General features: G+C 38.0%; 3 protein-coding genes across 3 annotated transcripts in view; 2 read left to right on the forward strand and 1 right to left on the reverse strand.

Moving 5' to 3' along the window:
- Window positions 1-52: 52 nt before the first annotated feature.
- Window positions 53-3,266, reverse strand: rpl32 (ribosomal protein L32). Its single transcript, XM_062986319.1, has 4 exons — window positions 3,193-3,266; window positions 1,785-1,885; window positions 1,249-1,430; window positions 53-228 (listed from the first exon to the last, which is right to left on the reverse strand). Exons 2-4 carry the CDS (start codon window positions 1,878-1,880, stop codon window positions 99-101), a joined length of 408 nt encoding a protein of 135 aa, XP_062842389.1. The 5' UTR covers window positions 1,881-1,885; window positions 3,193-3,266; the 3' UTR covers window positions 53-98.
- Window positions 3,267-5,535: 2,269 nt separating this feature from the next.
- ssuh2.1 (ssu-2 homolog, tandem duplicate 1) lies at window positions 5,536-15,333 on the forward strand. Its single transcript, XM_062986887.1, has 12 exons — window positions 5,536-5,605; window positions 9,830-9,922; window positions 10,850-10,937; window positions 11,198-11,327; window positions 11,472-11,532; window positions 11,990-12,114; window positions 12,518-12,580; window positions 12,816-12,895; window positions 13,006-13,098; window positions 13,555-13,660; window positions 13,843-13,950; window positions 14,759-15,333. Exons 1-12 carry the CDS (start codon window positions 5,581-5,583, stop codon window positions 14,891-14,893), a joined length of 1,107 nt encoding a protein of 368 aa, XP_062842957.1. The 5' UTR covers window positions 5,536-5,580; the 3' UTR covers window positions 14,894-15,333.
- A 2,021-nt stretch (window positions 15,334-17,354) lies between these two features.
- si:dkey-49n23.1 (semaphorin-3D) overlaps window positions 17,355-27,474 on the forward strand; it is a 51,397-nt gene continuing 41,277 nt past the window's right edge. The window contains exon 1 of the mRNA XM_062986174.1: window positions 17,355-17,419. The gene's annotated coding sequence lies outside the window, so the exon portion shown is untranslated. The remainder of the gene's footprint in view (window positions 17,420-27,474) is intronic.

A 27,474-nucleotide genomic window follows, 5' to 3' on the forward strand; every position in this document is an offset into this window, starting at 1 on the left:
TCATTTGGTTTCTTTGCACCTTGATTACAGCCAAAAAACGATCAGACAAGACTTGGCTTTTATAATTTTTAACTTTATTGAACCAGCAAAGTTCCAGATTATTCGTTCTCCTCGCTGCGGAGTCTGGCGTTGGGGTTTGTGACCTTGATGGCCAGCTGAGCCGCCCGCTCAACGATCAGCTTCCTGTTCTTTGAGGAGACGTTGTGGGCAATTTCTGCACAGTAGCTCCTGCAATATGAAAGCAAATACGATGTGTGAGCAAAGTTTAAGCAAGTGTGTCAAATTCACAATCGCATTGAACATCAGTACTATAGCACAGGTATTTAAATGCCATCACTACATTTACAAATGATGGATTTGCTGTGAGAAACCTGTTGCAGATTATCTTCCACCAGCAAGCTACGGGCAGAGCTCGAGGTGGAATGGGTATCTCCTCTGCCACACTTTCCCTCCACACTCAATACCTGACATGAACATGGTAGATTCGGCAGGTACAAAGGTGGAGAGAAAACCAGCAAATGAGCGAAGACTAATAAAATAAAGCTTTAATTGAATGTTTACATGAGACATGCAGAAAGCACAATACAGACAGAAACTGAACAGCCAGTTACACAGTGTGCAAAACATTAACACTACTACTTATTGGCCAAACAATTTAAAAGAGTGCGCTGAGACAAATGCACCCTTAGTGGGAACCAATCCTAGTATCCTGCTCTCACTGGCAATTTCTAACAGCTGGGCTACAACTTGTTGCAGTGAAGTCAAAACATGGTAGAAACAACCAGAAGCTTAAGGACAGATGGGCTCCTGGGAGAACTGGGCTGCTACACAAATCTCACCAGACACTTCCATGTTAATAATTTTACATCCTGTGAATCCTCGTGTCTGGATAGATCAAAAACAAACTGTTGAAATAACACCAGGTAAAACAGCCAGTGCAAATGAACCGATTGGTAAAAAATCCATTACGGGAAGCTTTTACTTTAGCAGAGACGCTGAAGAAAGCACTTACTTCACCTAACACAAACTCTAGGCTCTGAGGGTTTCATTGTAATATCAAGGCCCAGGGATCATATAGACTTTTGGTAGCTTGTTACACCTTACTCATATCACCTATATGAAAGGCCAGAAATAATTTGTACAAACAGTACATCACGTTCCATTGCATGGATTAACAAGCAAGGTATTGGACTGTACACTGTAGTCTGTACACTACAGTCTTTACTTAAGACTGTATTAAGTTCTTACTTGTTGCTCATTAAGAGAACTTCAAGCTCCTTGACATTGTGCACTAGGAACTTCTTAAATCCGGAGGGCAGCATGTGCTTGGTCTTCTTGTTGCTACCGTAACCGATGTTGGGCATCAACATCTGGCCCTTGAAACGCCTACGGACCCTGTTGTCAATACCTCTGGGCTTCCTCCAGTTGCTCTGCAAAACACTCATAGTTAGTATTTGGAATAAACATGGAATTCAACTGTTATAGTATAAAATGGTTCTATGGGTAATAACAGAAATGCTGAATTTCTAGTTACTTTATTCTTCTCAGTAAATGTACACTCAGGCTGATATTTAGATTCATAACAACCTTCAAAACAGTATTACCAAGGAGCTGAACAAGCTAGGGTACAAATATACTAAAGTTGGACACCAACTTTACACAAGACTACAAGGTGAGGGGAAAAAACCTCCCAAAAGTGCACCATGCACTATTAAAAGGCACAATTTCAACACTGCAATGTTCAGAAAAAGCAACCAGTTGCAGAAAACAAGAACAAGACTTACCCTGATCTTAACATAGCGGTCTGACTGATGTCTGATAAATTTCTTGGTCCTTTTCTTGACGATTTTAGGCTTCTTAAGGGGTCTCAGGGCTGCCATGATGACTGCAGAAAGAAGATATATAGATACGTTATTGATCCCAAAGAAAATAAAAGTGCCAGTAAAAAAACAACAAACATAACCAAGATTGAAAGTAACGAATTACATATATTGCATAACTACAGTGCACACAGAACATAAGAATAATATTTAATCTATTTATTTATTAGGATTTTAACGTCATGTTTTACACTTTGGTTACATTCATGACAGGAACGGTAGTTACTCATCACACAAGATTCCTCAGCTTTTTTAATGTCAAACAGTCATGGACAATTTAGTATCTCCAATTCACCTCACTTGAACATCTTTGGACTGTGGGAGGAAACCCACACAGACAGGGGGAGAACATGCAAACTCCACACCTGGGAATCTAAACCAGGACCTTCTTGCTGTGAGGCGACAATATTTTATTTTAATTATTAGAATTTTAACGTCATGTTTTACACTTTTCGGTAACATTCATTGCAGTTCACAAGTTTAATGTCAAACACAGTCATGGACAATTTAGTGTCTCCAATTCACCTCACTTGCACATCTTTGGACTGTCGAAGGAAATTGGAGCATCCAGAAGAAAACCATGCAGACACAGGGAGAACATACAAACTCCCCACAGAAAGGACCCGGACCACTCCACCTGGTGATCAAACCCAGGACCTTCTTGCTGTGAGGCAAGAGTACTACCCAGGGATAAAGTGCGTTTAATCAAATAAATCCACATCAGGTCCAGTAGGACCTGGAACTTGTGAGGTGGGACTATGAGGAGCACCTGAAACTACACCTGTGACTAGTACTTCCACAAAACAAACTAATTTAAGTCCTACAGTGATTTGGAACCAAAATTTTTAAAAGATTAGATAAACAGAGCTGCATGCTCAGTGTTTAATGCAGAGCTCCTAAAGAAACCAAAACCTGCATCAGAGAACCGAGTTTTCATGCGTGTAGCAGTTAGCCGGTTAGCATAATTGAAGCTAACGATTAGCACGGCTTAATATCAAAGTCTGACCAAAACACAATTCTTACATTTTATGAACCAACATTAAGCGTAAATTTTATTCTAATAGATTTATTTATGCTACTTATAACTTACAGCTTTAAAGCGAACTGCTCGCTAAACACAGCGCTACTCCACACAGGCAGCCATGTTCGCTAGCTGTCATTTTAATCTAAAAAATCTAACATATTAACAAATTTAGACTACAATATGACCGCTAAAATGATTAAAGTACATTTAGACACAAATATGTACAACGATGAGTGGGATTATTGTGTTTGTACAGTAAGATGGAAGCAGATTTTATTTGGCACTCACCAGTTAGTCTGTGTCCACCAACAGACCGAGAAGAGAAGAGGAGGAAACAAAGCGCGGAATGCTGGGAAATCAACTCCCAAACACCGGAAATACACACACAGCCGGCTGCTTTCAAATACAACCTTGTGTTCTACACTAGTACCCTACAGAGTGTGCATAACGTATTATGACGGACACCCTATTTAGTAAACTATAGATCTAAAATCAAGTTATTTGAATTACAACCCATGATATAGCGTTAGAGTCCTTGCGTTTTTAAGTTTTCTGATTTGTTTATAGTGCTTAATATAATTGTAATGAACCCGCTATAAATAATAGACACTATAATAAACAACTTATACACATTTAAAAGTATAATGACTGTATATTTGCTGAATGTATATTTTTTTCTGCATGCGCAATACTTAACTACAATGTGCAATTCTTCGTAATGTCAGTATTATCATTATTATTATTTAACTTTTGATGTACCTTTTTAGTCCTACATATTTTTCTTCATTACTAATTTAGTTTTTCAAAATGACAATAAAGTAAATCTTGAATGTAACCTAATAATTAAATCGTAAAACGTGCATAAGTTATGGCAGATGTTATATTTTGTTCTATTTATTCAAATGTTAGACTCAGCAAACTCAGAAATAAAAATAATTAAACACTTAATACATTATTTTAATTTTAAATAAATGAATAAATAAATACAATCGACTTAAAATATTTCTATTAATTTCTATGACAGCAAGAAGGTCCTGGGTTCGATTCCCAGGTGGAGCCGTCCAGGGCCTTTCTGTGTGGAGTTTACATGTTCTCCCCGTGTCTGTGTTTGGTTTCCTCTGGGAGCTCCGGTTTCCTCCCACAGTCCAGTAGTACAGTGACAGTGGGACAGTGATAGCCTAGTTGGTAGAGCTTTGGACTATCAACCAAAAGGTTAAGAGTTCGAATCCCAGCTCTGCCATTCAGCCACTGTTGGGCCCTTTGGAGATACAAAATTGGCTGTGAAGGTGTTTGACAATGAACTTGAACTGCTGAATCATGGGTAACCTGTGACAGCCTGTTTTGTCATGAATCGAACCAAAGTAAAATCCTAAAAAAAATATTTTGTCTCATATTTAGGGGTCACCACAGCAGATCTTTCTGGTCCTACTACCTGCTTTGGGACATTTTGTATGCACTATTGATGGGTGACTTTCCTGACACAACCCTCTTTTTTTATCCGTCCTTGTGAACATCATGGCCAGTCTGCCACCATTACAAGGCAAGAAACACAGCACTTTCTCAAACTTTAAAGTGGGTATGAAAGGCAGTGGTAGCTCAGCAATTAAGGTAATTGACTAGTAATCAGAAGTTTGCTGGTTCAAGCCCCACTATGCCAAGTTAGCATAGTTGGGTCCCTGGGCAAAACTCTCAACTCTCAGTATCTTAATGATAATTGTAAGTCGCTTTGGATAAAAGCGTCTGCTAAATGCCGAAAACGTATACAAATACAAACGTATACAGGAACAGTGGTAGCCTAGTGGGTAGAGCTATCAACTAAAAGATTGGGGGTTCAAATCCGGGCTCTGCTATGCAGCCACTGTCGGGTCCTTGAGCAAGGCCCTTAACCCTGTCTGCTCCAGGGGCGCCGTACGATGGATGACCCTGTGCTCTGACCCCAGCTTCCAAACAAGCTGGGATATGCGAAGAAAGAATTTCATTGTACTGTACACGTGTATATGTATGTATAACAAATAAAGTCTATCTATCTATCTATCTATCTATCTATCTATCTATCTATCTATCTATCTATCTATCTATCTATCTAAATGTGTGTAAGTGGAATACTCAAAGACACACACACACACACACACACACACACACACACACACACACACATATGGAAGAACATACCAAACTCTCAACAGACAGTGGCTGGAGGCATGGATCAAACCCAGTTTTCAAATTAAGGTTAAGCTTGCTTAGAAGAGCGGTAATCAGGACCAGCTTTAAAACATCACTGATGGTTTTAGATGTGGTTTTGAGTGTCTGGTGTCCACAAAGGTTGCAACATGACTTTTTGTCATGTATTTTTGTCTTGTGTCATTTAACTTGCAGTCATCTGTTACAGCTTCTGCATTTACTTGTTCTTTAAAGTGGCACTCGTTCGTTAAAGTGAATGGTGTGAAACAATTAGCAACTGAAATTCTGAAAGGAAGTGAATGTTGCATAAGACCCTTTATACAGTAAATACAGTACCGGACAGAAGGAGCGGTCGGTGGGCGTGGCTTCAGCAGGACGCTGCGTTCACTCGGACCAGAGCTAAAGAAGCTGAGTGAAGTGTAGGTGTTGCACAGTTTAGTATTTTAAGGTTTTAGAGTTTTTATTGAATTTTGGACTGCCGTATTTCACTCTCATATGGAGGGAAAAGACGAGGATACGGGTGAGTTACTGTAAATCCGTCTCTATTTTCTTATACAAAACCCCCAAAGTCTGAACCCTCCTGGTCAATTTTCCTATTTAGTTGATTTTAAGGTTGTTTGTTTGTTTATTACGATTTTAACGTCATGTTTTACACTTTGGTTACATTCATGACACGGTAGTTACTCATTACACAAGATTCATCCGTTCACAAGGTTATATCAAGCACAGTCATGGACAGTTTAGTATCTCACTTGCATGTCTTTGGACTGTGGGAGGAAACCGGAGCACCCGGAGGAAACCCACACAGAAAGGACCCGGACCGCCCCACCTGGGGATCGAACCCAGGACCTTCTTGCTGTGAGGCGACAGTGCTACCCACTTAGCCATTGTGCCGCCCAGTTGATTTAAAGTAAAAATAACACATTATGGTACAGGATGTATGTTTTGCACATTTAAATATCTATCTGCTGTTTATTAGCTACATTTCACTTACTGGGAAAAATGGCATGTGCAAAATAAATGGCACATTTATAAGTTTATTTACTTATTTATTAACGTCATGTTTGACACATTTTGGTTACATTCATGACAGAAACGGTTATTTATGGTAATTACTGGTTACACAAGATTCATCAGTTCACAAGTTTAATGTCTGTTTACTGTTGGAGGAAACCGGAGCTCCCGGAGGAAACCCACACAGACACGGGGAGAACATGCAAACTCCACACAGAAAGGATCTGGACCGCTCAATCTGGTGATGGAACCCAAGACCTTCTTGCTGTGAGGCGACAGTGCTACCCACTGAGCCACTGTACTCACATTTATAAGATGATATTTTTTCCCTATATTGTTAAATTCAGTAATGAAAAAGGAATATAATTTAATGTATTGAAAAATGGCATATTTGCTAACTATTTTACTTAGAATATGAACATAATGTGAACTTTTGTTCATGCCTATAAGGCTTGCTCTGTGCACAGGGGCACAGTCATGCTGGAACAGGATACGGACTTCCCTAAATTGTTGCTGCAAATTTGGAAGCATAGAATTTCCATTATATAATAATTATATAATTACACCTCTTTGCAATTGCTGTAGAATGGCTGAAACACATACATTTAGAAATTATAAGGGATGTCCCAAAACTTTTGTCCATATAGTGTAAATAACAGTTTATCTTGTGACCCTTTTTAATGTTTTACTCATGTGACTTTACTTGCTGTGTAGACAGCATATGATTGAAGAAAAAACAGCACTAAAACCATTGTAAAGATTGTTATCAGCTTGCTTTTTAGACAAAAAGTATACAACCTTGTTAAAAGTCTGTTTCTTAGTACCAACTGTTCCACTACAGTAGAACTGTGATCTGAGAACCACTGGTTGTATGCAGAGCACCCTGAGGTGGCCTGTTAGATGACCTGGGAATATTTGAAACTCTGCGTTTAGCGTTAAAGAAATATATAGTAGTCAGTAGCTACAAATGACGAGACAGAGGGCGACGGAGAAAGCTGACACATATATGCAGCCAACCATTACAAAGCGATAATGGCGTAGTGACATGGCACGACGTGAGTCGCAGTCATGAGCCCTCTGAGATTTATCTTTACAAAACCTAAAATCAAACACCTCATAACAGTCATACATTATGCTAGGGTGGACTGACACCAGGACAAATTATGCCAGCTCTAGTGGATCAAATTTGTTTGTAATAGTGAGGTTTAAAAATGAGCTGTCCTGTACACGCCATTTAGTTACTGCGATAGGCCTACTGTTTTTTGTGTGTGTGTGTGTGTGTGTGTGTGTGTGTGAGATGACTGTGGTACTTGGTCTAAATATTCCTGCACCACAAAAACGACATAAGTTCATGGGAACAGAACTTTCCAGTGTTGCTTAACATCTTGTGTAATTTTATTTGCAACTCAATCTTTCATTTTTCTTTTTTAAAATTCTATTTATGCATTTCACCCTTTTTCTCCCAGTCTAGTTATATTCAATTACCAGGTTGCATATCACATCTACTCCTTTGGACCCCTAACGTGCCCTCTTCGGCATGTGCAGTAGCCAACCGCCTCTTTTCTTTCATATTTTATTTATTTACCCAATCAAAATGGTTAAGGGCTTTAAAGGGAGCTGAGTATGGTTTAAAGGTTCCTGTGCAATCTAATTAACTTTTTAGGAGTTGCTGATCTGTTATTAAGGATGGCAGGAGGACATTGGGGTGTTTCAAATGAAATAGAAATAAATATTAATAGATCCTGATATATGTGTATATAAGATAATGTAGAGATGTTTGTAGGTCAGTGCCAGAATGTTTAGCATGAAGAATAACATCAGCTTGTTCAGAGAGACCTTAACCATTTAATTATCATTATATAACGTTATATCATTAATATCCAGATGTGCCAGATTTGTTCTCTCAATCACATTGTTAAGTCTGCGTTGTGTGTTGAATAAGTACTTGAGTGCTTTAGGGTTCATGTTCATGTTAATTTATCCATTGTTGTGTAGCAGTGCCACACAGTCTGCACAAATAAAGCCATGAATTGGTCCCTGGGTAGCAGCTTTTCCCACTGGGGCAGTTATACTAACTATACATCCAAAACCAGTCCAATAAGCTTCGATCTACAGCACACTATTAAATGCTTTGTCCAGGAGATTAGGATGTGCTTCTGCCTTAATGTAGCCTGGAATATTTATTAACGAAGCAGCTATATCTGGATTTTTGTAAAAACTTAACATCCCTTAATATTTACCGTTTATCTACTATAAACTGTTTGTCTCAGTTTTTGCATATTTGGCAAAAAGAATGATTTTAGATTAATAAACAAAACATATTACACAAGGAGAACACATTATATTTACCAGATGATAATCTAGGGGCAAATGGAATAGACCAAGAGTGGGGGCATGGCAAAGCTGGGATTCGAACCCACTGTCTTCCATTTGATAACCTGAAATAATGGAACCAAAAAGTTGCTGATTCAAGCCCAACCAACACCAAGTTCCTCCTGTTGGGCTCCTGAGGCCCTTAACCCTCAATTGCTTGCATTGTGTTCAATCAGAGTTGTAAGTCGCTTTGGATAAAAGCATCTGCTAAATGCCACAAATGTACATGTACTTTACATTCATACCAACTGATATTCACAATCTGGGGGGAAAAACCCTTCACTTCTGCATGTAATAAATGTTTTCATTGTGTGCTGACAGCCGGCCAGTGTAATCTTGGTTTAAAAACACGTGTTTTTTTTTCAGAGTTCTCCATCTGACCCCGGCAGTCTATTTTCAGAACATTGTTTCTCCAGCCACTGTGCTTTATTCTCTCCATTCTTCTACTTTCACTCAAATACCAATCTGAAGTATGATCTCAGCTGCATTCATGCTACTATTTATATCTCCTTCATAGTAGTATTGTTTATTGAGCTAAGTGTGAGAACTACTGGATTTATAACTGTATTCTGGCCACTTTCCAGTCAATAGTCCAGGACCTTAAACACTGAGCTGCTATGTTCTGTTTTTTATATGATTTTATATCATCCAGACGTAAGCCACAGCTGATTTCAGCTGTTTAATTAATCAATCTGTCTGGGTCTTGGTTTCAACACGTAAAGCTTTACATTGTTGGCATTTAGACTTGAAATAACTCTGCCCTTTGTAAATAATATAGGGTGTGATCAACTAGGAACAGTTACTGGAGTGGTGAACACACATAGATTGAACTTACCACCACAAAAAGGAGAGCTACCTGTGAGCTACCAGAGCCCAAGTCTAAGAGTCATTTTGTCTATAATTCATGTTTCTCTGTGATGGAATAGACATTCGTAATGCTAATAAAGAAAGGCAGTTCAAACATCTGTTACTTTAAACTCTTGGTTTAAATGCAGACTATATTTCAGTTCCTCCAGCTATTTCTCACATTATTCTGCTTTTGTAACCAGTGCATTGTGGGAAAACACGTATCCTTACCATTAAAAGTGTACTGATACTCTGTGGCCAGTACAATATCTAGAATTACATCTAAACATACAGTGTTTGGGGAAGAGTTTCTCCTACAGTTTCAGCGTTTGTATTTGTTGTGTTTATTGTATAAATGGTTTTTATCTGCACTGTGTATGCTGTATTGTTTATACTTGTGTTCTGTGCTGCACCCTGGTCCAGGATGGACGTTGTTTCGTTTAAATATGTACTTGGGTTTAGCTGAAATGTAAATAAAGCCTCTTGATCCTGATCGGTTCTCTCTTTATAGGCTCGTTTGAGATCATTCCTGAGGAGGGACCTTCAGCGCCCCCTGCAGGCTGGCTGGACTCTGTAACGGGTTATGAGGACAGTAAGGGAGGAGGTAAGCATCCTAATTGGACTCATATTTGACTGAAATAAACGATCTTGTATATGATCTCTGTAGGACAGATATCAGACCTGTATTTGAAGATCTTATGGTAAAAACTGAGACATAGAGTGCAGACCTGTATAAATCTCAGGAGCCTCTGTAGAACGAGAGGAGCCCCGTTAGAAGTCAAATAGATCTAAGTCGTGGCAGTCTTGTAATTTCAGTGATTTTGGCATCAGTTTTCCTTTTGACTGAATAACTAAAACACTTCCTTTTTTATGAAAACAGAAGTATGTGTTTGCTACATACAGTTTTGTAATGTCATTTAACTTTGTGACATGGCTGCCCAATTCTCTGTGCTCATAAAATAAGGAAATAGTTTGATTACATCCATTAGACTGAGCTACACTATGATAGAAAGGCTAAGAAGCTCTGTATAGATGTCACAAAGCAGATCATGGATAGTGAGAAATGTCTCAGAGTCAATTTTATTAGACAAACAGGGGGGGAACAACAGCCAAGCAAGCAGTCAAGCAAAGTACATCTCTAAGAGGCTGCTGGGCAAAAAGAAGCTTTTGCTCCCAAAGAGTTATTTATTCTTGTAAAACCCAACAACACTGTACCTGCAGTGAACGTGGGAATTGTCTTTCTTGCTGCCATCCAGTGGCTAATAAAAGGGATTGATAATGCCTAAAAAAAGTTAATTTATCCTCATATCTGTCAAATCATTTTGTGTCATTTTTGGTTTCATTGTGAAGGTTATGGTCAGAGGTAGGATTATGGTTATTAGCTTCACTTTATTATGGTTTAGAAATGCTGTTTTGGTTTACACAATGTCAAAATATCCACAATTTAAAGAGGCTCTTGTTCAAAAAGTAAAAAGTAAACACATTACAGTATTGCTGCTTTATGTTTGATTTGTCATTTATGTTCCATCAGATTGCACGGATCAGATCTGTCCTCCTCCTCCTCCTGACTTTGTGCCCCACCCTGAGAATGACAGGAACGCCTCTGTCCCTGATGTGATGTATGTAACTTTTCGTACACATCAGTACAGTTTATTATAGGGTCGGTGAGATATTCACTGGGGTCCATAGTTCTACTTACACTAGTATATTAATCCTTTATTTTTAAAACTAAAATAAAATAAAATAATAAATAAATCAAGGAGAATCTAGTGCTTTTGGTACTGGTGTTAGTGTTTTGGACCCTAATGATTAACTATATGATTGTATGTATGTATGTGTATTATAACTGAATCTAATATGAATGAAATTGATTTTTCAGGGTGCCTCAGGTGTCTGAAGATGTGGCCCGAGAGGCTTTGCTCAAATTTGTGGGAAAAAAGTGGACGTACAGCAGTAAACCAGCACAGAACCTGGTCTTCAAGGATTTAAGACCTTATACAGTGTATCGTGTAAGTTGTTTAAAGTTATTTTATTAGTGAGATGATTACGCTGGGTTGCCACTGCAAACTTAAACCTGATGTGTATCCATACAAAGACTTGATATACTTTTTTACATATTTTATAAATGATATATATTTATATTTGTGCTTCAGTATCGCTTGGAAACATTTACCGAGTCCAGATTCAGTGCTTGGGAGTGTGAGACATTTACAGGTACTGAATATCACATTCATCAGGTATGTGCTGATAATTATGCAGCACAGCTCATTTTAAAGGATGGTATACTCAGAACATAATTAAAAAGAACATTTATTTAATGCCAGTGATAGCTCAGTGGTTAAGGTACTGGACTAGTAAACAGAAGGTTGCCGGTTCAAGCCCCGCCACCACCAAGTTGCCACTGTTGGGTCCCTGAGCAAGACCCTTAACCCTCAATTGCTCATTGTGTTCAGATCATTGTGTAAGTCGCTTTGGATAAAAGCGTCTGCTAAATGCTGAAAATGTTAATGCATTCATTCAACTGTCTTTTTTACAAGTACAAACCCACTTTTTGGAAAAGTTGGGACATGTAAAATGTAATACAATGAACGATCTGGATTATAGAATTTGTAGCTAAATTAAGTTAAATGCACATGTATTATTGTTTAACGTTTCATTGTTTTATGATCAGGTCAGTTTGTGGACAGGCCGCAGAACGGCAGGATCCCTCCTCCGTGGGAGGTGCAAGTGCAGTACCCACCCAAATTCATGGACACAGTCCAGAAAGTGCGTGTGCCTCACACCTCCTTTTTAAAGGTACTGTCTTAATTAAAACACCTTTATTTAGTAGTTTGTCATTTACTAGAAAGGCAGAACTAATAAACTGGCAATTGGGCTTATGTATTTCTACAGTATATAAATAACTGAGGTTTTCAGCAGGACCAGTTCATCACATTAGTGACTAATTCAATTTGAATCCATCTTGTATAAGGTAGCTACGTATATCCAGTACCTAGCCATTGGGGGGCACATATCAGTCCCATGCCTGGATAAATATGGATAATTATAAGGGTTAAGTCACGAATATATATACTGTATATCCAGTAAATCACTGTAAAGCACATTTGTCTACACTACTACTTCATGAGAACTAAAAACCAATAAGTCACTTACATGGACGCTGTGTGTCTCATTCTGCTCTTTTTTGCTGTTTTCTCAGCCATGTCATTCATGCAATGGGAGAGGACGTGTACGCTGTTCGCACTGCTTCGGCAGGGGATGGGTAAGTAGACGTTTAAATCAGAAATTCAAGTCAAGCATCAAGTGAGGCTTGATCAGTGCCCAGCCATACAGATGCTCTTTTGACTGAATGGCCACAACTTCCCACAGACATACTTCAAAGTCAAAAGATCACATAGAGGTCTAAGTAATGAAAATTTGAAATAGAAATAGAACCCCTTGTTGTGGACACACTCTTTATAAGTGCAAATTACTCGTTTTTGTTCCTTTGTGCTCAGGCGAGTTGTATGTCATGTCATGGTGCTGTACATGGCCGGAACAGGAGATGTGTTGGTTGTCATGGAAGAGGACGGAGAGTGTGTGTAACCTTCTTTATCTACTCTATAAATGATTATAATTACTGTTGTGATACATATAGCGTTAAAATTAGCATGATGTCGAATTTATACAAGGAAATCATTTTTGTAGGTGTTCGTGGTGCCATGGCAGCGGCCATAAAACGTGTGGCAAATGTAACGGCCATAGAAAACTGGTGCATTTCATCCAGCTTACAGTCACATGGTAAGTGTTGGATTGGATTAATAAACATTCAGGTTATTAAGAAACATATTTTAGTTCTACTGGCATCGAAAAAGCCTCAGACTATAATACTACCACCACCGTATCAGTAGGTGGTGGTAGTTTTGTTGGGTTGCATTGCATTATCTGGTCATTAAAGCCAAATTAATCAATCAGTATAGAGCTTTCTGCAACACCAAATTAGTAATCTAAGTTGCTGTATGTACATATATTTGCGTATATTTGGCTGATAGCACCGCTGTGGATTTGAACACTGGATCCCAGTGCGCCACTGAGTGCCATGATGTTCACATTACTTATTCTGAAAAGTCAATGAACTCACAAGACTCGCATGACATGCACTTCCTGTACACGTGTATGTAGACTTTTGTTAGTGTATATATGTTTTATGACTCTATTATAGGATACTGTTTATGTTTGTCATATAATATTCCTCAGGAAGAACCAGGTGTATGAATTTATACCTGACCACCTGCCCGAGTTCCCCATAAAGAAGTTTAGTAAGGTTTCTGGGGAAGCATTCTTCATCGACGAAAATCTATTGGTAACTGTTTAATCATTAATTTAATTTACAACTAATTAGGCTCCATAGAAACATTTATAAACTACAAGGTCTTCTGTTTGAATATTTTTTAACACTGGTTCAATATGGATTTGTTTTTGTGCAGCACTACCACTGAACCTAACATTATGAAAGTGATACTAAAGTTCGAGTTATTTTTGCAGGTGTATCCTATAGTGGGCTTCCCTGAGCAGGAGATTTGTACCGCCTCGAAAGAAGCCATCAATGAGCACCTAAACAAATACTCCTCTGTCAGTCGAATTCTGCAGCAGGTGAGAGAGAGAGAGAGAGAGAGAGAGAGAGAGAGAGAGAGAGTGTGTGTGTGTGTGTGTGTGTGTGTGTGTGTGTGTGTGTGTGTGTGTGTGTGTGTGTGTGTGTTGATAGATCCACTAGGGGGCAGCAAGTGCTTTCCAATTTCCATTCTGGATTGCTGCTGTAATGAAGAGTTGAGGATATATCTCAAACCACGTAGCGTAACAATGTGCTAAATAACATTCCAGGTTTCTTGTAAAAACTGTTTGCATTATAGTCTCCTTCTTACAGTATAATGATTCACATAATATGTGTGCTCAGAAAGGTGAAAAGATATTGGGTAACAATAAACAACCTTCATAAACATCTTTTTAAAGTTTCAGATTGCAATAGAAGAAGTAAAAACATTCATTATGGTGCATGTCTCAGGTTTCCAACAGACGATCTGTGGATGTGGTTATTAAACCTTATCCCAACTGTAAAGTATGGTGAAGAAGGCATCATGACTTGAAGTTACTTTGGGTTAAAGGAAAAAAAAAAAAATTTAAAATTGTACCAAGCGCTTCCAAAGAAAAACGTTAGTAGCATCCATCACCTAAACTGGATAATGGGATCTAGGTTACGCTCATGTGACCTTAAATGCGCTTAAATGATTTAAAGTCGACTCACTGTTGAGCAAGGCTGGTCAGTTCTGCTTGTTAATAGCCATGAAACCTACGATAGTCTGTGTTGTTAGTGTAGACAGAATGTTTTGTCTATTATTATGACTTAAAAGAAAATAAAACCACTTTTTAATAAAGTATTGTTTTCTCTTTCTTTATTCCACAGCGCCAGTCAGTGGAACTGGTTCCTCTCACTCAGGCCTTCTACTCTTACAACGGAAAAGACTACGACTATTTTGTTTATGGAACTGAAAAAAAGGTTCACACCACTAAATATCCGACCTCATGTGTAATCCTGTAACATCCAATACCCTCATCAGTACTGTTTCATTATTTACGTTCTTATAGCAAATACAGGCTGTTGAGCAGCGGTTAGCATTTAAAACAGTGTACTACAGAGATTGTTACAGGACTGAAATCATAATTAAGCCAAAAATCCATTGTATTTTTTTCATTCAATTTATGTTTATGATGTTTATGTCTGTTTTTATTGACAGTCGTGTGTTGTAGAGTTGCAGAAACAATTTCAGAGAGTCTGAGACAGATATGTAAACATTTGCCTAGTATCAAAAGCTTAATGTATTTTAACATCTGAGAAATTCATATTTTACATGATGAAAGTGCTTGCAGGGGAAAGTTATGTATGTTTAGATCTTTTAAATGTATAAAGTTTACTTATTTTTAAACCACTATTTTGTATTTTAATAATGAAAAATAATGTTTGATATTCTGTCAGTATTTAGCCCTGAAAAAGCACTAGATTCAATATTGTACACTACTACATTAATAAATAAAGTAAGTCATTAACTGCATCTGTATTATTTGTTTTATTCGAAATGGTAAAATGTCTTTGGAAGGATGATCAGGTTTCAGAGTTACGGTGGATCTCTTGTGGTAAAGTAATGGAAGCAAAGAGCCCAGAGAACTTGACCGTGTTTCTAAAGGTTGTTGATATATGGTTCCGCTTTGCATAGAAGAGTCTTAACTTTCCAGACCAACTGTTTTGTTTTATAGGTGCATACTAGTTTTTAATGTTTTGCTGTCTGAGGGACTGAAAGTCATTTTGGGTTTTTTCTTTGCCCTCGAAGCACAATGATCTTTCCAGATGCTATGTTTTTTGTTAATGCCATAGTCCATAGATGGTAAAAATCCTGAATTGTTGGCATTCATGCTTTGAGAAATGCTGATAAACTGACTACTGGTAAATAGTCCCAAAAGAGGTTGGCTTTCTTTTTTACTAATAAAATTACAAAAGTGCTAAGCAACAGTAGAATCAACTAAGAAAGATAAAGCTCTCATATCTCATCCTGCGTATCCTTAAATTCACAAACAGTAAATGGAACATAGTTGTTATTCTTAAGTTCACCTGCATAAAGCCCAGTGTGTAATGCAATAAGGTACCATCAGCTACATGAGGGCCAGGCAGGTGAAGAAAGAAAATACAGTATAAGCTGCACTTTTGTTATGGAAGGCCAAATGGAAACAGAAACGTAAACAATTTACATTGTTAATGGTTCACTTTAGAGCACAAAATTCTCTTTAATAAAGAAAGTCTATGAGGAATTGTAGACCCATTTCCAAAATATAAAAATGCAGATTTACATCTTAAAATAATTTATCAAATATATTCATGTGTGTGTTATTTATTAGGATTTTAACGTCATGTAACATGGCCCTCATGTTACATTTATGACAGAAACGGTAGTTACTGGTTACACAAGATTCATCAGTTCACAAGTTCAATGTCAAACACAGTCATGAACAATTTTGTATCTTCAAATCACCTCATTGCACGTCTTTGGACTGTAGGAGGAAACCCACATAGACACAGGGAGAACATGCAAACTCCACACAGAAAGGATCGAACCCAGGACCTTCTTGTGAGGCGACAGTGCTACCCACCGAGCCACCGTGCCACCCCGTCTGAGTGTGTGTAACAGAAGGTGAACGATGTTCCAGTCATAAATCAGGGGAATATTAATGACCATGGTTCTGGAATGGGATGTCCAACAAGCTTATGGTTAGGTGCCGCCATAGTGGCTATTTACTGTAGAAGGGCAGGTATAGCCTAGCAGTAAGGTAATGGGCTAGTAATCAAAAGGTCGCTGGTTCAAGCCTCACATCTGCCAGGTTGCCATTGTTGGGCCCTTGAGCAAGGCCCTTAGGCCTACTTGCTTAGACAGTGTACTGTCACAGATAAAAGATAAAAAGCGTCTGCTAAATGCCAAAAATGTAAATGTAGAGTAGTCGATTGGCTGGTAGTTATGTGTTATGGAACTGCACATGGTCACAAGATGCTTAAATATTTGTGTTATTTGTTCTTTTGTAAAATACGTTGTGTTAATGTTAGTGGTCAAATAATGATACAATAACATAGTAGGAGGAATATATTAGTTTAAAATCCATTTAATGGATTTTAAAGGATTTAAGTACTGGAATAGTAATCAAAAGGTTGCTGGTTCAATCCCCACCACTGCCAGATTGTCACTGATGGGCCCTTGAGCAAGGCCCTTAACCCTCAATTGCTTAGACGTCTGCTAAATGCCGAAATTTAAATGAAAATGTAAATTTGAAGGTAATTTAAACCTGGTGTGTGGACCGGAATGATGCTTGACCTGTTTGGCGCTCCATATTGAGTAGGCTTGGCTCTGCGCGCACGTGCCTGTTGTTTATAGCATCTGGCTGAGCGCGAGACGTGGAGAAGAGACACGCGCGTCATCATCCCAACTGACTGACTGACCGGTTCTGTAACGGATCAGAAAAGTGGAATAATTACATTCATTTATTCATTATTAAGAAGAGAAAAGGAGAATAAACTTTTAATCTGGTAAGTTTATTTAAAAAAGCTGAAATTGTACTTTTTCAATTCAGCTTAATTAACTTTGGGAGAGTTTTGAGAGCTGAGGTGTTGTGACGGTTGGCACTGACCGTTATTTTAAAATTTAAATTTCAGTTCTTTTGTTTGAATGAGAAACTGTAGTTCAGTGTTTATAACAATTATTAAGTCTAAGTTAACCTCTAAATGAACAACATTATTTTAGGCACAGAAGTTGAATAGCAAAGCCTCACAATAAGAGGTGTTCAGTGTGTTTGTGATGAGTAATGTCCTCTAATTGTTTTGTTTTCCTGTTATTCTTGTTTCTTCATCCATCTATCAAACCCACTGTACTTGCCTATCATTTGTTTACAGTGATGTATTAAAGGTTGATAAACTATATAAATATTCTTTAAAACATCACTCACCAGATATGCAGTCAGAATGTAGAATAAATGTAGAATGAATAGATGTAGAATAAATGTAGAATGAATAGATGTAGAATAAATGTAGAATACCAGTGATGATAATCCTGGTCATACAAGGAAATTGTGCTTTTTACAGTGGACAGTGTTTCAACTGTATAGCAACTGTATAGATTCCAAGTCCATAAAACCCCTGATGAGGGGGGAAGAGGACACGGAAAAACTCACTGAATTCCACACTCAATAGGGAACCATCCTCCTTGATTCTGGGGCAATTTCAGTTCTTATTCTCACCATGGAAAAAATTGAGCTTAGGGTTCTTGAGCATGGGAAAGGCGCTGTCTAAATAGAAGTGATGATACTGATTTTTATTAAGTTTGAATAGACTTTAATATTAACATATAGGATAAAAATATCAAAACATATAGTTTTATACAGTATTGTTAGCAAAACTATCTATTTGTAAAATATTTGACAAATCACAAATCATCTTTTTTATACTGGCTAGGGGCCACACTTCGCTTTTGCTTGCAATATATATTATTCCCTTACAAATAAATTTAAAAGTTGTGATCCCTAGTTTATCTTTAATTGTGATATTAATAGTATAAGATAATAAACAAGAAATACACAAATGTTCTTTTTTCTATTCACTACAATACCAACATCAAGCTTTTACATACACTGACCATATGCCTTTAATAAGTGCAGCGGTCCAGAACTGTGTAAGGGTTATATGTTTTAATGTAGTTTGTGTCCAAGATTTATTTTTGTACAAATGTCGCCCCCTGAGCACTACATTAATTAATCAGTGTTTTAAAAATGTCACCCCTTAACCGCTAACTTTATAAGTTAATATGTTTGTAAAATATTAACTTTTTTAATGGCCTTGCATAAGAACATTATTAAGAAATTGCTAAGTAGTGTATATTATATTGTATTGTAACATCACCACCCATGTTAAAGATGTTAGGTTATTGTTGTCAGTTTCTGTACTCACACTACAAATCAGTTTCCATCAGCTCGAGTACAGCACATTTTTGTGGTTTTTATTGATCTCACACCTGATTTAACAGTTTATTTAACGACTAGGCTTTGTGGGTATTTAAGAAACGAGAAATCACAGAAGCGTGCTGGACTCTGGTCCTCCAGGACTAAAATTGATGACCCGTGATGTGGCCTCATTAGGAGCTTTGACCGTATCTCCCATGAGTGTTAGTTTTACACTTTAAGATTGATGGATAGTCTGAGGAATGTTGAGGATTGCTATAGAGATTCTTTGGTGTGGATTTAATTCATTTGTATGTGAGATATGCTGGTTAACTCACTTGAACTAAGGCTTTAAGTCATGAGTCAATGTATTTTTCATGCTAATTTAGGTCACAGCACAGATTTGCAACAGTGTTGTGGAATTTTATCTGTTTTGGCCATGACTGTAGTGCGTAGTTTGTTTCTGTTGAAGTGACCTTTACTTTATGAGTACCTTCTTGTACCCATACACACTATTACAAACTATTTATTTGCATATGCACTCAGTCCAGTCCAAAATGTAACTAGGCAAAAAAGCTTAAGAGCCTCTAAAGTACATAATCACTGTAATGAACTGGCCTGCTTTCTAAGGAGTATTACCCAATATTTCCGGGATAGGCTTTGAACCCAGCATGACCTCCATCCGGCCCTGAAGCAGTTAGAGTAATTTGTTTAATTTTACTTGAATTTACAAAATAAACTAGTAATAAAGGCTGTTTATAACATTTTGTTTAAATTGATTTGAAGGTTTTTTTGTTTCAAGTGAATCTTGCGCTACGCAATTTCTACAATCTGCGAAGGACGGACTGTTCAGCATTTTGCATACTTACCACTGAAATGACTGCTGAGTGCCGAGTGGCACAATTGTCTATATTTTTACCTCATGATTGAAATATGTTTGAGATTATGAGTTTAAATCCCCACAAATCCACAGACGTCTGTGGCATGATCCAATGAGGGCATTCCCATCCACCTTGTTTGTCAGAGTGATGCTAGACACGAGCTGTGTTCCGTTAGCACAGACATGCGTAATAAGGCAGTTGGCACTTTTGCGAGCGTGTTCACTTGCGGTGTGGTGCATGAGCAGCTGGTTTTATTCGCTTCAGGAGGAGCTCAATTTAACTCTCACCCTCCGAAAAAACTTATCCCCCATGGATAAGGCCTAGGTTCATCCTGGTATTTAGGCAACCAGCTGTAGCGTATCGTTACTAGTGAGCATAATTTACTTGCTGGTATGAAAATCACGCTGCCTTCCTTTAAAGCAGGTGTATCCTGGTAGAAGAACTTTTAGAAAAAACAGCTCCTCAGTTGCATTTCCCGAGGCCTCATCGCTTGTTCACAGTTCTGTTCAGCCTTAACCAAGCCTCAGATTGCTACATTCTAGCAAACTGGGATAAAGCTTGTTCCAGTTGTAAGGGAGGAAAAGGGTCATTGTCCCCTTTGACAATGAGAACTCACTGTGGTAAAGGTCAAGTTTCAGGATGTGGCTCTTGGAGATCGTTTTTCTTTCATACTGTTTATACTAGAGGTTCTAGTACAGGGCTTGAATGATGCTTACACGGGATCACTTACCTTTTTTGCATCATGGTGCGACTTAAGGGTCTGGCTGCGCAGTGCTGTAAGAAATTGTCACTGTTATTGCTTTGGTTTCACTGGTTTGTTCCAGAACAAACTAAGCAGGCATGTAAAAAACATCACATCACATTGTCATGGCTGCTTTATTGTGCAGGCCAGTATGTAAGGCATTGGGCCAGAGGTATGTCTGGATTCTGTCTGCCTATGCATGAATAAGTTTCTCTGTTCAAAACTCTCCAATCCATCTTAATTTTCCTTGATTGGAATGTCATTGCACTTGCATTTTCCATGTTGTAACAGTTCCTCCTGCTTTTTCCCAAAGGGTTTTTGCAGATCTAATAAGATAAGTAAACAGAAATCAGTCTTAGTAGTTGGAAAATGTCTAAGACTAAGTTGGCGCTTGGGTGGCTCAGTGGGGTATTACAGTTTCCGGGTGTGTACACAGACATAATTGGCTATGTCAGAGGGGCGAAGCGGGATTAAAGCCCTGTGGTGGATTGGTGCCCTGTACAGACTATTCTTGCCTTGTGCTCAGTGTTTCCTAGAATCGGACCTGCCGCGACACTCACCAGCATAAAGTGGTTGATGAAAATAAAAAAAAATTAAATGCATAGAATGAAATTCACAGCTCACTCTACAGTATCATATTTTGTATTGATTAGTAAATAGAAATACATTTATACCACACAATCCCATTAGCTAAAACAACAGATTTAGGTAAGCTTTTGTGCACATCATTTGCACCCTGGTTCAAACTCATTTTATACCTGTACAGTAAAAATGAAATGATGCATTTAGTATTGAGAAATAGGATTGTTAATCAGTACTTTATATTAAGTTTATAGTAATTATTCGCAGTCAGTTATCAGACATTAAACATCTGCACAGATATTGTTCTTCAGGGTGCTCAGAGTCAGGGTGTGTGTCTGTAATCAGTGTGTGTGCTGGTGCAACACTGCGGAAGTTATTAACCACAGTGTGTGGGAAACAAAATCAGCACTGGAAGGCAAAATAACTTTAGTAAGCGGACGCTATGTGCAGCCGAGCCATTGTAAAGGGGCTGTTGTAGCTACTGTGGGTTGGTTGTCTCAAATGTGTTCTTGCTCCATCCTCTCCTGCTTTTCCTGTGTGTGGAGGAGTCAACGAATATCGAAAGAAAGAAAAAGAAGGGCACAGACCACCCAAAAAGAATGTTACTTGTGTCCAGCTAGTGTAGCCTGTTCTTAAATGCTGTGGAAAATCCTGACTGGGTCATTTCAAATTCAGTTTCCCATAGAAATCATGGCAATGTGAATAAGATAAATCACTGACCTCCACGTTAATTAATTATAGTCAAGAAGTTTCCAAAACAAATAAATAAGTCCATTTTTATTGTATTTAAAACAAGCCTGGTAATTGAAGTATGCTAAGTTTATTATTACTATAGTTATTGTGTCCAACTCTAGCATTAAGGATGTGACATTTGAACTTTATATCACTGATATTTAAAATAAAAACATTCATATATTTATGGACAAAAAGCATTCTTTCATGGTTGACATTTGCTTGGAACTGCTTTTATATTCTAAAACATTATGATTATAAAAATGTTCAGTGTAGTGTAAATAAGTGTGTTAAATACCAATTACAGTATAATTACCTGTGAAATCACATTGGCTATTTTATTCCTGGTTTACTTGTCTTGGTTTAAAAATTGGCAAGATGACAAACAGCTTATTTGGCAAGTCTTTTAATAGCCCATTGTATTGCTTTCTAATATCCTAATTAATTGCCCTGCTCTTATGAAGTCAACAATGACTGAGCCTTGCCAAACAGTGCACTGCCTTTCCAGTGTACATCTGAGTAAATGCACTGGCCGGCGCCAGCCTCTGGTTGACTGGCTGCTTTAAATGACTTTATGTGGGGCTGATTTCCTTCATGCATACCTTCAGATGGACAGTGGTAAATCTGGACAATAGCTTTAGACACTATAGATGTTAAAGATGTTACAGGGGTTGCCCCAAATTCTTCCACGCAAACAACTCGAAAAAACGATTTCCTCATTAAAAAAATTATTTGTGACGTGATGAGGAAGCACATTTGACGTAAACCAGCCTATTTTTGTAACCCTATTGTTCTCGACTTTAAATGACTTTGCTGGTGGAAGTGAATTAATCAGCAGGTTGTTCTCGAACTAGGGGGTTGTACAGTAAGTGAGTGTTGTGCCCCCGTAGTTTACAGTGTTTACCACAAAAATGTTGAATGTTTTTCCTCATGTCCTAATATAGATAAAAAAATCATTTCTACAAGTATTAATATTATTATTAATAAATAGCTATTTATTGTTACTGTTCAACTACTTTTTACAAATAATTATTACAAATTATTTTTAAACAAAAGTTTTTTTTAATGTTCTTAATTTTTCTTTGCTCAATTAGCAGACAAAATGTTGTGATAAATAAAAATGGTTTAATACATCAGGTTTTCAATGCTGATTTTAAACAATTGTGTTGGATGAAAAAAGTCAAGTAAAAGTCCTGAAACTCCAAAGCATTATCTCCTCACTAAGAAATGTTATTTGTGATGCAACCGAGAAATTCCCTCAGTCTGAGCCAGTCTCTTACTGTTCCTTGTTGTTTTTGGTTTTAAATCCATCTGAATTTTAGTATTTTTTTTAAATAGGAAGTTAAGATGGCTGGGGTTAGTGTTCCCAAGGCTGTGATTACAGCGTTCAGACTTTGGATTGTTCGGAGATTGGAAGTAACGGGAAACGACCCTCTCAATAAACAGACCAGTGTCAAGGCTTTGATAAGCTCCTACCAAGTAATCTAAAGCCTGTAATGGGAAAGAGCTTAAAGTGTAAAGTGATCATATGAACCTCTGTGCTACTGAGAGAGTTAAAGAGCTTTTCATGTCGTAATTAACACACATTAATAAAGGATAAATCAAAGAAACTTCTTCTTGAATGTGGGATTGTTACACGTGTCTGTTCGCATCTAAGTACACATCTAAGTTTTTTCCATGTCTGTGGGTTTTCCCAGTGTTCCCTGGTGGCCCCAGTCTTTACCACAAACCTGAACAGAATGAAGCAGTTACTGGAGCTTAGTGTGTCGGAGAGACCTAAGCTCCAGTACATCCATTACAGACACAGCCAGTCATGTCTGTATGTGGGCTCCCATCCAGTTGATAGCACATCTGAGATTCAAAGTTTGCAGATCATCATGAAACTTTCTCTTCTAACATATGTCCCTCTTACAAAAGCGCATGCTAGTAGTTAGCTGCTATCATCTTTTTCCTCTGACAATCTTAGTGATGGGTTGACCACACCTGGAGCAGAAACAGATAGCCCTCGTATGGATGTGTGCTACGATGACCCCTCCACTCTCCAGGGAACCTCACCTCCCAATGCAGAACTCCTGCTGTGTTTTCTCTTGCACTATAACAACCAGCATTGGAATTTTTCAGGCCAAAAGGGCCAAGATAAATCAGCTGAAGATTATGTACAAGTATGCATCAGGCAGACCTACAAGTGGAGTTAAAGACCCATTGTTGGCCGCTTGTTTGTCTCTGATTTACATCTTTTCTTGTATCATCCTGCAGTTCCTAATACTCTGGTGAGTGAAGTTCTAGAGGTCTTACAAAAAGATTGAGCCTGTCCAGTTTGGTTTTGTAATTACGCATTCCTCTGATTGTGTAAATCAGTTGCATCATGCTGCATAAGTTCAGAGCTTTTAAGCTTAAAGTTTGTGCCCCTTAAACAACTTTAGCTTTTGAAGCCCTTAAAGCCTCTGACAATATAATATACTTTGAATTGTATACATTTGGGTTAATATGTATTAGGTAATGATGCACATGATGCATGTTGATAAGCATTGTGACATGAATGCAGGATTTGGCCTGTATGTAATAGCAATATCACAGCTCAGAAAGCAGTGCTGAAATTTTGATTATAGTGTAGTGTAGTAAGTCTTTTGACAAGACTCTGAAGTAATGCAGACATTAGCAAATTACTCTTTAAGACCCTGGCAAAGTAAGCAGCAGGTAACCATAATTGCTTCCTCGCTTTAGTACATGTCCTCTTATGTCGGGCCGTATATACACTAAGCCTAAACACTTAGCAGACTTTCCTAACAAGCAGCGTCCAGATGACGCCATGACAGACCCCAGCAATTGTGGACGATCCGTATATGTCCTTACTTAATGCCTTAGGGACACGGAGAGCTCTGGAAGTACTTTGCGTAATCGAAACAGAGGACTTGATAATTATGCCTCCCTAACCCAAAGGCACATGCAGTAAAAGAAGCTAATACAGACACTATGTATTATAACTGCATGCACACATAGTGAGGTCTGATCTTAGTCTTGGGTTGCTTTACATGGAGAAGTATCCAAATAGGGTTCTGAAAGATGAGAGAGAAGATAGCCGTATTGTTTAAAACAGACTGGCTCCACTGTCAGTATAGATTAGTGTGGTTTGATTTACTGCTTGGATATTTAGTTTTCTGTATGAGGATGCATGAACGTGTTTGTGCTTAAAAACTGATTAAAAATATTGAAATTATTATTATTGAATTTCTTCTGCAATCATTTATTCTCTGTGCTAGGAGGAGTGTATTCTGACACATTGTACACACTGATATATAAATTGCATAAGCTTTTACTGTCTTTAAATGTTCACTCGATAGTTTTATATAGTTATATAGTTATATAGTTTCTATAGTAAGTGAACAATTTTACTACTGAATTTAGTTTGTTCACAGTGCCATTGTTTTATGTGTCATATGTATATGCACAGAACTGTACAAATCTACATTGAACTTAAGTTATCTTATATTGTTATATGATATTGTGTCTTTGTTTTTTGCAGCATGTTCTATAAACTAAACAATAGCAAGTCTTTAAGTCTTTTATACTGGTCTTTGGCTAGGGCATCCGTTCATTGTCAGGCTTTACAGCAAAACGAATAGGTTTGTTGTGCAGCAGGTGCCGCACCCTCTTCCATCAATGCAGACTAAACACCCAAAGAAACACAATGTGTCTAGACTCTTTCTTGTAAGACCCCCTGCCGAGAAAAGTAAGAGCTGAGCCAATATTTATCAAGTGTCTTAAAGTCTGAACTTGGATCTAGTATCCGCTTCATCTATGACATTAATTCAAAATCGGAAGAAAAAGTGTTTGTCGTGCTGTGAGTGGTGTTGTGTTTGCATGCTGTGTGCTCCGAGTGGAGTAAAGGTCATGAAGCCGTAGTGTGCACCGCTATAAATCTCTGAAAGGAAAAATCTTGTGTGGGTCTCCACACATCTAATGAGAGAATTGTCACCGTGCTCTATTAGCATCGTCCTGCCATGCCATGTTTTGAACGGAAATCCTCTATAGTGGGGGGTTTTCCTTGATTTGTCTAACAAAGTCAGTAAACTGTCATTACTGTTTCTTCCCCTAACAAACAGTAATGTTTTTTTCTAGTTGTTTCCAATTTCCCCATTGTAGAGCCACAGACCGTATATGTGCAAATTAAGAGTAAGAGTAAGTTATCACATAAAGGGGGTGATAACAGGATAATAAAAGTAAGCTTTTTCCAAAATCCATGGAAACCTAGGAAATACTTTTTCATTTATATTACTGAGGGTAATGCCTTGCATTAATGCTTTACATTACCAATACAGGATCAAATTAGATGGAACATTTACAGTTTACAATATATATAATGTATACTGTATAATTCATGTTATAAACCACAATACTTTTTCAACACTTAAACATATAACTAGTATACAGAACTTTCAGTCTTTTTATTTGAGTACATTCAGAGGAAACAGAGTCACAGTGCTTCATCTTTTGCAGTATATGCATGGTAAACTCCCAATAGGTGGGTGTAAACTGACAACATACTCATCCGTGACTTTTCCCAGCCGATTTCCACTGCTGGTTCAGGATTCCCAGATCTCAATGAGAGTGCTTTTTCTATAGGCAGCAGCCGAGTGCGAGTGTTAGAGTGACAGGATTAGAAAGGGTCTTTCTTTCACAAAAAAGCCTTTGTGGTGACATGAGACGTCATCGTTATTCGGTGAGCTTGTATGGGAATCAGTTGCCTCTGAATACCAAGTGATTCGCTCTGAATACCTTTACCCAAGTTCAGGAAAATAAGAGGTGGTGAGATTCCTCCATGTTGTGCACAATTAACGGTTTGTGTAAAGCAAAGAGGACTTGTGTAATGAAAAGAGGATTAGGAGTGAGAATGAGCAGGGTGGTTCAGAACTGTCAGCCAGACAATTAGTGAAACTACACTGACACTGTGCACAGGCCTGTAGGCTAACGACAGCAGTGCTTTATGTAGAAATGGAAGTGCTTGGCACCGGCAGTTGCACCAGTTTGTAGGTGTTCATGCTCTTTCTGCTGTATTTTGCATCACCCGTAGTCTTCAGTAGAAATGTTTAAGATTACCTAAATCAAACCAGGAATCATCTGGATTTTGTCATACATGGAATCAGATCTGACTGTAACTGCTTCATTGTGGGTACAGTGGAAAACCAAGAAGCCTCTGAGCTCTACTATGAAACATAGATCATTTACATAATTCTTAAGTGAACCAAAGTAAGTGAACCCTCACTTTGATTTTCATCTTTAGAAGCAACTTCTTTCTGAATGTTTTACTGGGAAATGGCTAACCGTTAGTAACTTGTAGTGATCCTACAGTCTATCACTGCATCTTAAGAAACAGCCGCTATTCCAACCACTGAGTGGATAAACACCTCAGATTCACTTTACAGCATCACACAGAGCTTTTGCCAACATTCCTTCACACACATTTTCTGGCCAGTCAGTTTGGATTTACCTATTTTGGACCAATTTTGGACATCTCAGTTTATTACTTCCCTGACTTTACTTGCACCTCTCCTGCTTATTCAGCTAAGGAATTTAGAATGAAGTATTTCAGATGAACACACTCCACCAGACAAAATGAAACCGTGTCCTTTTTTTGGCCTAATACCAACTTCTGGATTTTCTCAGTGCTGAAACCTCTGAAGTGGACAGTGCACCTTTTTGTTAGCCAGATGTTGC

The sequence above is a fragment of the Trichomycterus rosablanca genome, chromosome 24 (genome assembly GCF_030014385.1).
Source record: "Trichomycterus rosablanca isolate fTriRos1 chromosome 24, fTriRos1.hap1, whole genome shotgun sequence".
NCBI lineage: Eukaryota > Metazoa > Chordata > Actinopteri > Siluriformes > Trichomycteridae > Trichomycterus > Trichomycterus rosablanca.

Coding starts and splice junctions, on each gene's coding strand:
- ssuh2.1 (XM_062986887.1), top strand. CDS start 5,581: ATGGAGGGAAAAGACGAGGATACGG. Junction 13,099..13,554: donor ATCCAGCTTACAGTCACATG/GTAAGTGTTGGA, acceptor AATATTCCTCAG/GAAGAACCAGGTGTATGAAT. Junction 13,951..14,758: donor TCAGTCGAATTCTGCAGCAG/GTGAGAGAGAGA, acceptor TTTATTCCACAG/CGCCAGTCAGTGGAACTGGT.
- rpl32 (XM_062986319.1), bottom strand. CDS start 1,880: ATGGCAGCCCTGAGACCCCTTAAGAAGCCTAAAATCGTCAAGAAAAGG. Junction 1,431..1,784: donor ACCGCTATGTTAAGATCAGG/GTAAGTCTTGTT, acceptor AGTGTTTTGCAG/AGCAACTGGAGGAAGCCCAG. Junction 229..1,248: donor GTTCTCTTAATGAGCAACAA/GTAAGAACTTAA, acceptor TTCATATTGCAG/GAGCTACTGTGCAGAAATTG.